The sequence below is a fragment of the Malania oleifera genome, chromosome 1 (genome assembly GCF_029873635.1).
Source record: "Malania oleifera isolate guangnan ecotype guangnan chromosome 1, ASM2987363v1, whole genome shotgun sequence".
Classification (NCBI taxonomy): domain Eukaryota; kingdom Viridiplantae; phylum Streptophyta; class Magnoliopsida; order Santalales; family Ximeniaceae; genus Malania; species Malania oleifera.
The window spans coordinates 98,009,572-98,025,482 of record NC_080417.1 but is presented as its reverse complement, the minus strand read 5'-3'; the positions used below and the strand labels follow the sequence as shown (position 1 = coordinate 98,025,482).

Here is a 15,911-nt window from a genome sequence, read left to right as displayed (position 1 = left end):
CCACTTCTCGAAGTAATAATGGCCTTTGTTGTCTCAAGAGAATCCTGTAAGACATTATGTACTTGTTGTTGTTGTTGCTAGTATTCTTGAGGATTAGCTAGGCTGAGTTTGTGCCGAAAATTTTTCTTTTTGTAAAATATTCAATTGCATGCTCATCTCATTAATGGTGCCCCGCAATTCATTTACGATCTGCTTATATTGCTAAAGTGTATCCTTAAGGGACTTCTACGGTGAAGTAGGTGCTACATTAGATTGAAATCCTTGAGATGCATAACTTTGAGAGATATTTTGTGGCTGATACTAATGCTGAAAGACAGCCTAATGATATGACGGCTGATAAGGGGGTGCGTACTTGAATTGACTAATATGTTCTTACAAAAATTGAGTTCTTTGTGAGGGAGAAAATTTATGCAAAAATTCACATTCCATATCAATCCAATTAGAAATAGAATGAGGCATCAAAGAATTAAACCACATCTTTGCTTTATCCTTCAAAGAGGAAGTAAATAAACGAAGTCTAGTAAATTCATCAGTTCTAGCTCTAGGAAAAAAAAATATTGCAAGTCAACTCAAGCTTCATCAGATGCTGATAAGGACACTCGGATTCTGTCCTGTAAAACTAAGATATTAATGACATCCTCTCACACTGAATCATGAAATTAAGTGCATTATTAGGTAAAGTAGTGTAAGGTGGTGTAGTGGTGCATGTAGGCTACAAAAAATCCATAAGATTGTATGGTGCAGGTGTAGCCATATATATATTTTTTTTCAAAACCCTTTTTTCTCTGTTTTTTTTTTCATGAAGAAAAGAAAAATAAAAGGAAAAAAAAACTAGTTTGAAACTAAATCTAGCATTCCCCGACAACGGCGCCAAAAACTTGACTCACTCTAAAAATAAACAGTGCGAAGGCTATCCCAAGAATAGGACTTTAGTCATGTAATAACTAGCCCAAGGGTCAGATCGTCTCCTTAGGGAATGCAGTTAAGTCTAAACTTTGTGTAAATCCAAAAGAAAATAAGAAAGAAAGTTTTACTAAACATGGGTTCAGATTCAGTTTCTGGGAATTTTGAGATTTTTGTGATGAAACTAAAACATAACTTAAGAACCTAAAATTAAAACATTGAATAAGAACCTAATACGCTTAGAATAATAAGAAATGAATGAAGGTAATTAAATCCTATTTAGACAATAAATAAATCTTACTTATGAAATTTTGGACAAAAGCCTAATGATCAAAACTTTATTAATTAACTGAAGCATTTAACCATAAAATTAAATATCAACTAAACAATTGAACTTAACCCAATTAATTAACGTAAACAAAATTAAACTTAATCCTTTAATAGATTCAAACAAAAATAAATTAACCTAAACTTCAATAACAGATTAACAAAACTTAATCGAACTTAATAAACTAAAACGCAATAAAAACTCAGATTGGAAATTAACTGAACTTAAAAATAAATGTAACCCAACAAGTATTTAAATTCCAATGAAAGACTTTAAATAAAACAAAATTGAAATTAACATTAACAATAACTTAAACAAGTATTAAAAAGTAGCAAGGGAGGGAGAGAGAGAGAGAGAGAGAGAGAGAGAGAGAGAGAGAGAGAGAGAGAGAGAGAGAGAGAGAGATGATGATGATGACGATGATGATGGCCGTAGGTGCTTCCTCTCCCAAGGGCTGCGCACGGCTCCCCGGCACACCCACACAAAAACCCTTTAAAAACTCTAAAAAAAACTTATTTTGAAAACTTAGCCTACCCTCCTTTTTTGACTTTTCAACCCCTCCAATTAATGCCCCAAAAAACAAATCCTACTTGCCAAAACTAAAGTAAACCTTTGAAGTGATTCTCCCAGGCACGGCTAACCCTTCATTCTAGCGCATGTCTCATGCTGCGCATGGGCCTTGAGCCCCCCTTATGTGGTCACATCAACTTGATGGACCTTTATTCATTTTTTTCATTTGTTAATAAATGTCCGGTGTTGCATTTTCAAGCTCGATTTTGACCTTCTTATAGTCCGTAGCTCTCAAAACTCAAAACACAAAAGTTGTAGAGCATTTTATTGGCTTTCCACGGGATTTTCGATCATCTCAATCAGAGGTCGTATGAGAGAGTTATGCCTAGATTACAAAGTAATATCGGCTTTAATGTTCATAAATTACCGTGCAATAATAAAATACCAAAAAATTCATAAATTATCGAATAAAAACCCAAATATTATAAACTGAGTACAATATTTAAAGATTGAATATAACTAGGCATTTAATTAAAAATATAATTTTTAATGCATGATTTTAAACGTCTAATTACTCAACTTTGATGCATAATCAATTAACAAGATATTTAAATTTGACATGTTATAAAATCAAAATTTTGAAGAGAAAAATGAAATTGTGCAATTTAGTATGATGTAAACTAGATAGTCATATTGGCTCTCAAATATCACTGTGCTTGTAGGAAGCACTTGTTTCGAGCTCAACTTCCTTATTCATGTAAAAGAGCAAGAAGGAAACATAGGCTCCTTTATACAAGGGAAAATCAAATTCCTATGATGAGTTATAAAAAATTGAAAGGAAAAGGCAAAGGGTTAACCAAGTAGAAGAAAGGTATATATTAAAAATTCATATCTAGTTGCCCTATATAGAAAAAAAACTAGCTAAAGACAAGACACTAGGTTGAAAACATTTGAATAACAATAAGGTTGTAAAGATACTTACTTTGAAGGAGTTCAACAACAAGAAAGTGAAAAAAATTAGCCTAATGATGGGTTTTTTTTTTTTTTGGTAAAAGAGGGCAGCATCTCCTTTCTTAATTTTATTAATAACCCCCACTTATGGCGGAGAATACCATGGAAACAAAAGGATACTTAGGGCTTACATAATAACCAATAAAAAACACCCCCTGCATCAAACCAAACAAAAGAAGAAAATAAACCTATACCAATACCAAAAGGAAACCAACTAAACATATCTCATATAAGGCGTACCTATTTTATCCAATCTATATAAACCTTTGATAACTCTAGGAAGTTGACTGCTATTTGTAAACAAACTATTCCTCCCCCAATGGCACCTTATCGAGTCAATTTGAACCTCTACATATGAAAGCATTTTATCAATTTGAACCTTTATGAATGTTTCATATCCCTTCATTCAAGGCAATCAACTAATAAAAGAGGCATAGGCCACATGTTGAGTACCCTAGAAATATATATAGTGCGACAAATGTAAAAAGACAATTAGTCTTAACAAAGGGGCATGTCGGTGCCTTTGGAAACCCAAGAAAGGGTGAATTTAGTCTTTTTCTAATTTTTATGACCCTTACTCCTTTTATCAAACTCTTGGAGAGTAATATTCTAGTATGTATATTCTAGTAAATGCATTGAAGAAGTCTAGATAAGAATAAGTTTATGTTCACTTACAACTCACCCTATATGTTTTAATAACCCGAGATAATGTATGAAATTTGCATAAATACAATTGAGCAATTAATTAAATCAAATAATAAATAATGTAAGAGAAGAGGGAGAGAAATGCTCAAACTCTTTTATAGTGGTTCGGTATCCTTCACAAACACCTTTGTCCACTCTCTCGACCAAATGCAAGCCAAGATTCAACTAGCAAACTTCTTGCCTCTCAACTAGGGTAAGAGCACAAATATTACAAGACCTAACCTTTCACCGGGCGTAGATTATAAAATGAGTCTTTTACCAAGGCTTAAACAACACTTACAATGACTAGAAGTTAAAAATGATATGTGCCTTGGTATCTCTAAGTAAATTGATGCTATAACTCAATCTCACAACTCAAACTCTCTCAAAGAAATGAGACTTGGAACTTGAAGAGAGCTAAAACTAATGAAAAGATTTTTTTACAAGAAAGTTCTCTCTTAAGCAAGAACAAAACACTCTTATCACTTAGAAATATGGAGGAGAATGGAAAACCACTTTGATATTGATTTCTCTTATGCTTCTTCCTTGAAATTGGATTCTTTTCATAGAAAAAATTGTCCACTAGACTTTGGAGAGGTTTTGGTTCCATGTGATTGGAGGTAAACAATCAATGATATGACAAGAAATCTAATTTTTAGTTGAGATGATATATTTTATAAAATCACAAATGCTAGTAAATACAAAATAAAATTCATATTGACTTATCAATAAGTCTTGTTTCCAAAGAAAGAAAATTACATCAGTTGGAGTAGTTGTTGAAGAGATAAAATTTAAACACTATAGATATGTTAAACGACTTTTATAATAGAGGATAAAATCTATTTTCTAACTTATACAATTCATAACAAATCGAATATTTATTCAAATTAAGTGTGACATATCCTTTTGGAATCCCCATAACATTTACTTTCATATAAAAAAAATAAAGAAATAAAATATGCAAAGATTCTAGAGTAAGATGTATCTAATTTACTGTATCATAATCATTTTTGATTATGACTTTATGGCAATGCAGAATGACCATATTGTTTTAAGTTTTAATCCTATATTATAGCTCCAAAATGTCTACGTAAACTTTTTTGAAGAGAATGATGAGTCTAGTTTTATATGAATTAATATTATAATTTTTGGACTCATGTGAAATAAAATATAAAATTAGATTCACAAATAGTACATAATTATAGTCTAAGTTTTTTCTTAAGACATAGGGTGTACTCTTACAAAAACAAACATTTTAGCTTTGAATATATAAGAGTCAAATTGAATTTTCTTGAAAATATTTATGAGTTAATTTTAAAATATAAAAGGCCTTGTCACATTTGGATCTTTCAATAAAAGTATATAGTCATTTTACTATATGATATTCAAGTTGGTATATTTGCTTTCTAGCGAGGTATCAACATACTTAGCCTTAAATACCAAAGTACTTTCCATATATAAACATAAAAGAAAATAATTATCACATAATAATTCATAGGACACAAATTCATATAACACATGCACTAATTCTTATTTGTTTTGTCATCATCAAAATCAACATGAAACCCAGAGTACACCTCATGGATTCAAATTTCAAAGGGTTCCTAAGTCGACAACCCAAAGGCTAGAGTTTTGAACTTTCATGTCAAAGGTCTAAGGTTTGAATCTTCAAAGGTGGTAGGAAGGGGTATGCCTTTCATTGTGTAGTCAAGGCCTAAGGTGCCTCTGGCTAAAAATAAATTAAAAAAAATATGTGTCCCATCAACTCTTGACCTTAGAGAATCCTAAACAACCAACCAACAAGATATAAAGGTTGGTTCTCTTACCGCTAAACTAGGCAAGTTAACCTTGAGAGTGGGGGTTAGGAGGGAGATTGATGAGAAAAAGATTAAGGTTATCTAAATTTTAGTGAATTTAAGATATCAAAGGAATGCCACCACAATGAGGATGAATGATGAGAATAGTAAAAGCAAGCCCACTTTATGTAGGTAGGCTTACCATTTTAGAAAAAAAATGAGAATTATATATAGCTAGTAGTCCTCTTTAGTGGGCAAGATACATGTTATTATACATTATAACAACCAAAAAATCAGAAAAGGTGTAAGAATAGGTTGCACACTTTATGGAAAACAAGTGGTTATGGCTAACTTCCTATAATCAACACTATTTCCAAATAAGGAACTAAAGAAGCATAAACTCAATTGCATAAACTCAATTAAGTGTAGAGAGATTTTCTACACGCACAAGAGGTTCCTAGCTAGGGGACTTCCCAATGGTTAGAGTTTGGGACTTTTATGTTGGAGGTCTCAATTGAAATCTTGGGAGGGGGTGAGAAGGTATATATTGTGGGAGAGGATATAGACTATCTCTCATTGTCCTCATTGAATTAGTCAACAATTGACAATAGTAAAATTTATGCATGGGAGACTACTAACTTTTGCTTATTCTTTCTCCATCCAACTTAGGCATTAGAGGGTTGTTGTCAAAGTATCCTCTTATCACTTTAGTTTTTCTTTGCGTCGTGCAGCATTCAACTCAACCTAATTGCAACAATTTTCAGTAAAATTACTTAGAATACTTTATACTTCATATTAAAATATGATATATCTTTAAATATTTCATGAATAAATTTCAAACTTTTATGCCATATACATTAATTTGTAGAGGAATGCTATATCACCACATTGTGTGGTTAAGCATTATACCTAGACTACTTAAGATGCTGATGCATAATTCACTTATTGGATGTTTGGTATGTGCATAGGATTGAAATAGAAACAATTGTAATATATGAAATCAAATTTGTCATTTGATTTCTTTATGTTTTTCCTTCAAATTTCCATTCTACCTTCTTTGATTACATGAACCAAATATATCCTCAATGTTTTTTTTTTTTTTTAATCTAACAAGAAAGTGATTTGTGTGTGTATGTGTGTGTGTATACATACATATATATATATATAGTTAATTATAAAGTAATTAATAAGGTCATACAATTTGCTAACACAAATATGTTGTATATTTTTATAGGCAATGGAGCAAGCAGCCAAAGCTGATGCAGTTCTCCAACGAAAGCAAGAAAAGGTGATGCAAAAGCATGAGAAAGAGAATGATGAGAAGAAGAAAAACAAGAAGAAGAAGAATAAGAAGAAGAACAAAAAGAATAAGAAGTATGGCGAGGGTGGGAACCAACTTTCGGTTGATATGCTGGAGGATTCAGCTAGTGCTAGCGAGGTCGGCCATAAATGAGAAGATATTTAAGTATTTCTAATGATATTATAACTACATACTTTTTACTAAATTAAGTGGCATCGTTCGCTAGGAGATGCGCATAAAATGGATTTTCCTTAATAATATTATCATATAATAAGCTCATAAATGCATTAACTAAATTTTGTTTGATGATATATATCTACATTTTTATACGCTAAAAGCTGCGCATTCTCCTTTTTTGTTGAGTTAGAAGTACATTTCAAGTCAATTGGCATTCAACATGCATCACTTTGTCCTATCTTGAGCCATGAGGTATGGGCTAAGTAATTCTTTTCTTTTGTGGTCCGATCACTTCAAATGTTGTACTTAACAAAGTCCTATGTTGGAAGAATAGGATGTCTCTAAGTTGGATAATTATTAGGATTGTTCTTTTACTTTTGTCTTTCATCAATTAGAGCTAATTAATTACTTTCGTATGATTCAAACTTTGTCACTTATTTAGAAAAGGAGAGGCATAATCCTTAAACCTAGCATCTAATTCCTTCAATAGTAGATATAATAAAAAATGAGAAAGCTACTTATTTTCAAAAGAAAGGAGAGATACAATTACTAAATTCAAAAATTCAAAAATATGATCCCTTAGAATGCAAATAATAATAATAATAATAATAATAATAATAATAATAATAATAATAAAAGCATCTTACATTTGAACAATTAGTAGTGGGCTTTAAGACTTTGGGACACATGTAAAAAGTTTTGGACAATTATGTATAGGGATATTTTTGAAATATTAATGTTATTTTTAAATTTTGAAATGCCTATTCTTAAGAATAGATTAGTTTTAATAGGTTAGTTAAAATTAATTATATAAAAATTTATATTATCAATAGAAAATAAATAACAATATGAAATTTTTTATGAATCCATAATAACAAGTAAATAAGAAATAATTATTCTCTAATTTTGAATGAAATGATTAAAAAATATATAAGGAAGACTATTATTTTTTTTTTTTCATTTTCCAAATTTTAACCATATTCCACCTAATACTCAATAGGATGTTCCTAGATTTGGGACTGTCTGCTTCTATCTGCGAACCCCTCAGATTTTCGCATCACAAGCTTTCTTCCTCTAATGGCTATTTCAACTTCTCTGCAACACTTCCTGTTAGGGTTCCTGATACGTAAGCAGCTCGCTTTTCCCATTCTTCTTTTCTATCATATTGTACAATTTGTTGGAACATCTGATCGTGAAGACCTTGCTATGGCAGTCGATATAATTTGATCAGGAATTTTAGGTCATTGATCATTCAGTATTTGTACTATTTATTGATTTAGTCCCAACTGCAGTTGATATAGTAAGTTAATAGACTGCCTTTTGGTAAGTCTGTGGGCGTAGTGTTAGTCTTTCATCTTGTGGAGCGCAATTATTGTCTATTCTATTTTTGCAATCAGTTAGATTTGAGCGTTAATTTAATTCATTCCTTTCTTGTTTATTCTCTTTCATTGATTTCTTGAATGGCTATCACCAACGCAGTTTATGCATTTCAATTCAAACAGTGACCATGTTTCCCGCAATAAAGGAATCTTCCTCCATAGGGGAAAAAAATCCCTAGTCAATTTCTTTGTCTTTTCTTTGTTTCTACTGGTCTCATGAGTTGGAAGTGGATGCAACTCCTGAGATATGCTTTGTTACTCAATAGTTTTCACTGGGTGAAATGATTGGACTAGTCATAGTTGATTCGTGAGGCTTTCATTGGCTTGGATGCTCGTGTTTTTGTTTGTTCAATCACATGATCCACACTGCTACTTCTCATACTGCTCTGAGGGCTGTTTGTACGGATTGGTAGGACTAAAGTGGAGGAGCAAAAATGACTGTTGGCTGAGCTTTGCGCTTTTGCTTGTTGCAATGAGAATTTTGAACTTAACTGTCAAAATTCATAGTGGTGCTTGCTCCAATTAATTGTTACGGACTTAAAGATCATTTAGGGGTATCACATTTGTGCTTCAAAATTCATTACAGCTGGGTGTATGCTCTTTTTTTGTTCATTTTGGTATGAACAAACCAAAATTGGTAATAGGTCTTGGACATAACATCTTGGAGGACTTGCACTTCATTCATCCACATGTTTTGATCATTTGCTACATGGCATATGGACACTATGTCCTCACAATAGTTTCCCTGTATGATAGTTCTATTGCAAACTCATCCCTTTGCCTCTTGAATAACCACATGAATATGTAGAAGAATTGGACATGGTTGAGGATATGGTTACATGGCAAAATGCATTTGGTTGCTATATTTAGAAAAGAAATAGGAAGGTGTGGGTAAGGACAGGAAGGATGTGCATGGCATATGTGTTCTGGATGTAGATATTAAGTGCACCTTGTTGGCTTGCCTGATCAAGGAAAAGGGGGGAAAGGTGTTGGACCTTGATTTCATTACTTTGTGGTGAAACAATATGGACTCATGACAAATCGAGAGCCATTATTTGCACTTTACCTAGTTCAATTTGGAACAAAAATTCCTAGCACTCAAGGCGTATATTTTTGGTAATCTATAGGAGCAAAGCTTAATGTTTTACATTCCACTTTGTTACAATCAAACACCTCATTGCTTGCCTATCCTTTTTAAAAGGAGGTGACAAAGGTACTAGAGGCCTCTTGCAAAGCAACTTTTGCGTCCACCTTAATAAAATGAAGCCTTGATCAAGTTAAATCATGTTAATGCAAAAAACTTGTAATAAATAGTGAGAATGTCGAAAAAGGAGAATATTGTGTTATGTTTGATACTTTGATTTAGTGGGAATGTAATATCTATTGTACAAGGGTATGATAGTTTGCCAAAAGAATAAAATTGTTACCCAAAGTCAAATAACCATGTAACTTTTGGTGTTATTCCAACTAATGTGGAATAGCATAGGAGTAAACATTCCAATGGTGAGATTTAGGAAGAATTATTCTTGGTACATTCCATGTAAGTTGGAGTAATACCAATTTTTGCATTGTCATTTGGCTTAAACTAGCACTTTACCCCTAGTATATCCCTTCACAATAGTTATTCTATTCCTACCCGTTTCACTCTACAAACCAAATGTAATCTTATTATGCAAGTTGGGTAGCAAGGACCTCAGATTCTCATAAGCCATGAGGATGACTAATGTACTCACATAGAAGGAACTAACTAAAGCCATGTGAGAGTCTGCATAACGTGAGATAGGCTTTTGATGTTGTTTACCCATTTGGTATACTTTTCTTGCATGAACACCTGTGGAAAAGTTAAAATTCACAAAAATAGGGTAGCCCTAGATGCCATTTTTAGGTATGCAAGTAAATATCTTGGCCTATCAAGTGTGAGCGAGTGCATTGGTTCTTGATTTAGAGACTAGAGTAGCCACTTTGTGTAAGAATACCAAATCCTATTTGGCCTCAGCTTGGCTCACCCTTAAGATGCAAGCATCTTTGGAAGCCATTCTAAAGTTTTAAAGAAAAAATGATGACCACATGTTTTGAAAGTAAGGACAATAAAGGAGAAGGTGATGCATAGGCATTGGCCTAAATTCTATCCAACATGCACTTTTTTGGGCAGTTGGGCGCAGTGGGGCTTCATAATGTTAAATTATTCCTATGATTCTTTCTAAATTCAATTGCCCAAACAAAAAAAGAAAAGGCTATTTTGGTTGGAAGCATTCGTAAGTAATGGGTCTGGGTTAAAGTTATGTTCCCTTATCTCTGCCATTGACATGAATAGAAGCATAATTGTGAACCTCAACCAACTTGAAAATGAGTTAGCATTTCTCATAATCATCAACGTGTTGCAAATATTGTGTTAATAACTTGCAAAAAGATCTATTGAAGAACCCACCCAATCTTGGATGTTTTTATGTCGAAGGGATTGAAAACACCGTTAAAATCCGTTTGTGCATGCATGTGTTTGTGTGCATGGCTGTGGAAAGGTTAGGGAATCATTGCGAAAGTATTTAGTTATTATACCAATTCTCATCCAAAATGTATGCTGCAAAGAATTGATATGTTCCAATAGAGGAAGATCAAAATTGGAAACTCCTAGGGTCATAACTAGGTCATTACATGAAGGCATGCCAAACTTAGTGCTATGAAAAAATGAATATCTTTCAAGGAGGAGATCAAAACATAAAAAAAAAAAAAAAAAAAGGCTTTTCAAAGATATAAATATGCATTCAAAACTTTTAATAAACCCTAACCATGCGGAAACAACTTCCCCCTTCATTGGGCCAAGAATTGGTACATCTAACCTTCCCAAACCAATGAGATAGATGTGCCTTGACCATTGTGTTGCTCTTTTAGAAAGCGCTTACCAAAAATGTTCTCTTTATATTTGGCAACATTCTTTTAAATTGATATGTTATTTTTTATTTAGCAAAACTACAAACCTAGATTAAATCCTTAAAAGATAATATTATTTTTTTTTCTTAATCATACTAAAGAATTCATAATGGAGTAAGGAAATAATTGGGCAGTTGGTTAGTAAGCTCCTAATAAAGCAAATTTCTCACATAAATTTGAAATGAAGTTTTCACTATGAAAAAGTTCTCTATCCCGTCTTTTATTGGAACCTTAACAAAGGCTATCAAGGAATTCTCAAGGACTAAAAAAGCTAGGACTCGACTTCATAATCTTGATTTGAGACCAATCCATATTCTTTAGTCACTCACCAAATGCAAACAACCCATCTTTATAGAGATTGATAGTAAGTTATACACATCCTAATTAAATGCATTTTATAATGCATCTAATGATTATAATGTAAGTACATCAATATCAGCACAACTTTGGTAAGGTATTGTCTACTTTGGCTTATTGGGCTTTATGATAGTTCCCGCAAAAGATGCCTCACAAATTTAAAATGCAAACTATTCGTATATGGCCATGATCTTCCTAGTACACGCCCAATGTGGGATCTACATCTTCATCAAATTGGTCCACATCAGTGTTGAGACCCATTCCTCCATGTAAGATCCATTGGCATGGTGTTCACACCAAGGTGGTTTTGATACCAAATATTACTAACTCAGCCCAACTCCAACGAGGTATTGTCAATTTTTGCGGGCCTCATCATTTTTCCTCCAAAAAGGTGCCTCCTAAGGTTAAAACCTAAACTATCCTTATGCGGCCAATGTCTCCCAGTACATTCCTAATATGGGTTATTGATGCTAAGCTTGAAGGGCTTCAAAAATAACAAAATATTTGCTAACTGAGTAGATTTAAATTAGGATGAAGTCAAATATGGAATAATTGTAAACTAACCTTTGGCCTTAGTACACGCTAATTTGTTAATAACGAAGACATAGAGAGTGGAATCAAATATGGAATAACTTACAACTGACCTTTGGCCTCAGCACTCAAATTTCTTTAAACAATATTCGATGGAGTCTATGAAGAAGACTCCAGCTAAAGCATCGGTAACATTTAGAAAGGAACAAAAATTTGAGGAATTGATTTTAATGTGAAATAATTTGACAAGAGTCAATAAAAAAATCCTTGTCATTTATCTCACTCTTTTTCTTGTTGCATAGGATGTTGAACCGGATTATGTGGACCCTCGCTCCGCTGCTCTTCGTTCCCTCGAAGATGACATTGTAAAAGAAGCTGAAGTTGAGAAACAAAAGGAAAATGCAAACAAGGTACTGCAGCATATTTACATTGTTTGGTGGCTGAACATTCTTTAGTTTGCTCCCAAGATACAAGTTAACCTTTTATTGCTTGTTTATTGTGCAAAAGCATGCCAAAGCTCTAAACGTAATGAATGCGTATATATTCCTGGGACTTTATGTGCTTTATTTATGTTAATGTCCCTTGACTTAATAATTTAATTTTCTACAGTTAATTTATGAATGCACTGGGATACAAATTAGAGCACATTTTCATTTATATTGTTTTATACATACATCATATACGCATTTGTGCATACATAATCTTATTTTAAGTTTACTTTTCAAAATGAAAATTTGTTCCAATACAGGTGGCTATGGGAAAAGAAGCATTAGAGGGGATAGATAAGGTATGGCAAGACACGCTTGACTGTTTGTTTCAGCATAATGGACATGTCATTATTCTTTGTTCTAGATCCAGAATATATATACCAAAATATCTTTAAGATCCTATGATCAGACAAAATTTTCAGGAAGAATTGTTCAGCCAGTTTTGACCTTATAGTAGGAAAGGAAGGAGCTGACTTGATAATACAATTTTTATTTTTATTTTTGTTTTTTTTCATGTTATGTCATTAATGCATGTTAAAATTAGAACAAAAAGGTAAGGTTGAATGTTTTGACCCTTTCTGAAATTTCTCATCCATTTCTTCCAACATAAATATCATACGCATAGTTTCCGTTCTAATAATTAATAATGTTGTACCATGTGATATTATGCTTGGTTTTTAGAGATGTTTAATGTTGAATCAACAGAATTTCTTAGTTGGAGCACCCTATTTTAAAAATTGAAGAAATATTTCCATTGTATTTGTAGGAAAATTTGGAACTGTGTATTGAATGGCCCAAGATTTTGTGCTATTTTATGGATTAATATATTTTAAATGGGAAAATTGTAGAATTAGCTGTGGAACTCTTTTTTGTTTTTTGTTTTTTGTTTTTTTGAATTTTAGTGGAGCTGTTGGAGAATAAATGTATTTTTTGGAACAGTAGCTAACTTACTGTAGGACTTAATGATTTTTCTATTTCCAGTGGGAGGCAGGTGCCGCCACTGGATTGAACTTGGGTCAAACTTGGGTATTCCAGTGAAAATATTGGATGCCCTGGTATGTTAACCTGATGCTCAAAACTTCAAAATTAGGAAAATTGTTGTGCTTTTACTCAATTTAAACTGAGAAGCATTATAATTTTCCTGCCATATCTAGGTATCATTTAACTTTTGCTACTTGAAAGGAAAGAATTTTACTTGTTGAAAGAGTGTTGTACTACTAATATTGTTTGATAAAGGTTTCTTATGCGTACCTATGTGTTTTCAATGATACACCAAATTCAGGCGGCCTTAGAGAAAGTGGTTTGATCATGGGACTATGGTTTGGTTATTCCATTTCCTTGTTGGAACTTCTACTTTAAACCTCAGGTGGGATGGGAAAGGGTTCTGGAAGGGGGACGGTTTACCCCCTTTCATGCAGCCTATGCCTAGTAGGCAAAAGAAAAAATCAATATAGTGAATTATTTCTATACATTACCATATGTGTCTCACTTTTATCAGGAAATAGAGGAGCCTCTTTTTTAGTTCAAGATATTTTTATGGTTCTGCATACCCAATGTCCACCTAAATTACCATTTTCTTGGGAGCATGTCAGTTTTTGTTGCATGAGTTGCGTATCATTATAATGGTACTGTTGGCATCTTAAGTGATTGATATAATGAATTAAGTTGTATATAACCATGGTGTTTTCTCCCACAAGTTATTGATCTTTTCAAATTGTAATAAATATTTTACTGCAAGAGTAATTAGTGTTCTTTTTTTTTTCTTTTTTTCTTTTTTTTTCAGGAACCAATGCATGAGACAGAAAAACCTGCAGCAGCAAACAAAGGGAAGAGGATTGCATTAGATGATGAATCTCCTCCAAAGAAGATAGTTGTTGGTCACCGAAAGGCTATTGTTTATGAGAGTGATGAGGAGTGATAAAATTTGCAGCAGCTGTAAGTAATACTTATATTGTATGAGAGGCAACACTTTTGAAACATATAGTCTTGCTATTGTTATCCTCCCTGATTTTATTCGTCATTTTTCTTGTGCTCTTTTTCTCCCTACCTTTGATAAAATTCTTTGTTTATAAAAGAAAAAATCTTTTCATGAAGAGGTAAAGAATATATATATATATATATGCGCTCTATCTCTTATCATTTCCTAATCTATATCAAGTTGTCAACAAAAAGTCAACTTATTAACAGAATAGCATTGTACTAGGCAAATTATGATCCAAGACTGCTTTGTTTAGTTAAATTCCAAGTTGGATAAGTACTCTCCAACCCGACATTTGATAGAAGTGAATAAACTTAGTTACTCTTTACCAAACATTGGCAGTATTTAACAACATTTCTCTTTACATCTGTTATAAATAGAATAGTGCTAGATTAGTATCCAAATTTAGCCTCTGGATTTCATTGCCATTCCTTAGTTGATGGTGGAAAAGGTTTCTAGTTGAAAATTGTAGTTACTTGACCTTTTACTAGTAGTCTATGCCTGTAAAGATTTTAACCTGGCTTTAGAAGAAATGATCAAATATCGGTGGCTGTACAGCTGAGTTGGGAGTTGGGACTCTCATCTCATGGGTATGACTTTGCCATATTGAGGGTACAAAATATTATTGATCCTGAATCAATAAAACCCTTGCCACTTCTATACGTGTCAAGTGAAGGTAGATCTTATTAGATTATTGTTTATTAATAATATATTTCTACTGGATGACGTTTGTAATTTGCTTTTAGGTATTTATTTTCATTATATTTATTTATTATTTGCAGGAAACCAGGTGAAGAGCAATGATAGAATGCAACTCCTAATGGTTTAGTTGTCTTCTTGGTTTCAGTACATGTTAATCTTTATATACTTTCTGTTTGGATAATACAAAACCTTGAACTGCCCTTTTATACCGGTGAGTTTCAGTGTCTAGGTAGGTGTGAGCATCCTTTCTCTTGACATCTGACGTTGTGAATGATAAATGTTGCCTTTGGGTATGGTTTAATTTGGATGGCCTGAGCATCCAAAGACAGTACGCAGTTTCTCATTTATAGTATGGTCAGAGTTTGTTACTATCACCTTGAGATGTTGTGTTGCCAAATTCTTGCCTGGAAATGCGTCTTTCCTGGTGCTGCTGGATTCCTTTAGGGCAATTTTATTTCTGCATCAACAATTATTAGGGTCACATCATATATATATATATATATATATATCCCAGCCACCAGATGCACTGCCATGGGGCGAACTCCTCCTTGATGGCAGGATGAGTATGTGGCTGATGCAGAGCTAAACTTGGGGTAGTATTTGATGCCTTAAGCCTTTCGTTCACCAACATCATATTTGATTTGTGTAAAGAAATTTGGTGGGAATGGAATAGTCATTGTGTAGAAGTTCATTATTTTATAAAATAAAATTAGTAGCAAGTGATGTTAAAGCTAGTGCTATTTAAAGTAATGTTACTTCCAAAATTTACAAGGAAATTTCTATTCTTACACTATTATGTGTTCGTTATGATAAAAACTAACTTCGACAGTCATTTGTCT

General features: G+C 32.9%; 1 protein-coding gene across 2 annotated transcripts in view; it reads left to right on the top strand.

Moving 5' to 3' along the window:
• The window catches only part of LOC131161664 (protein LEO1 homolog), a 71,059-nt gene extending 55,613 nt beyond the window's left edge, over window positions 1-15,446 (top strand). Inside the window, exons 7-11 of one of the 2 annotated variants that reach the window (XM_058117583.1) lie at window positions 6,467-6,670; window positions 12,207-12,314; window positions 12,653-12,691; window positions 14,176-14,327; window positions 15,153-15,446. In XM_058117583.1, the coding sequence (XP_057973566.1) occupies window positions 6,467-6,670; window positions 12,207-12,314; window positions 12,653-12,691; window positions 14,176-14,310 (486 nt within the window). In that variant the 3' untranslated portion in view covers window positions 14,311-14,327; window positions 15,153-15,446. The remainder of the gene's footprint in view (window positions 1-6,466; window positions 6,671-12,206; window positions 12,315-12,652; window positions 12,692-14,175; window positions 14,328-15,152) is intronic. The other variant, XM_058117593.1, reaches the window with a different exon arrangement.
• The last annotated feature ends 465 nt before the right edge of the window (window positions 15,447-15,911 follow it).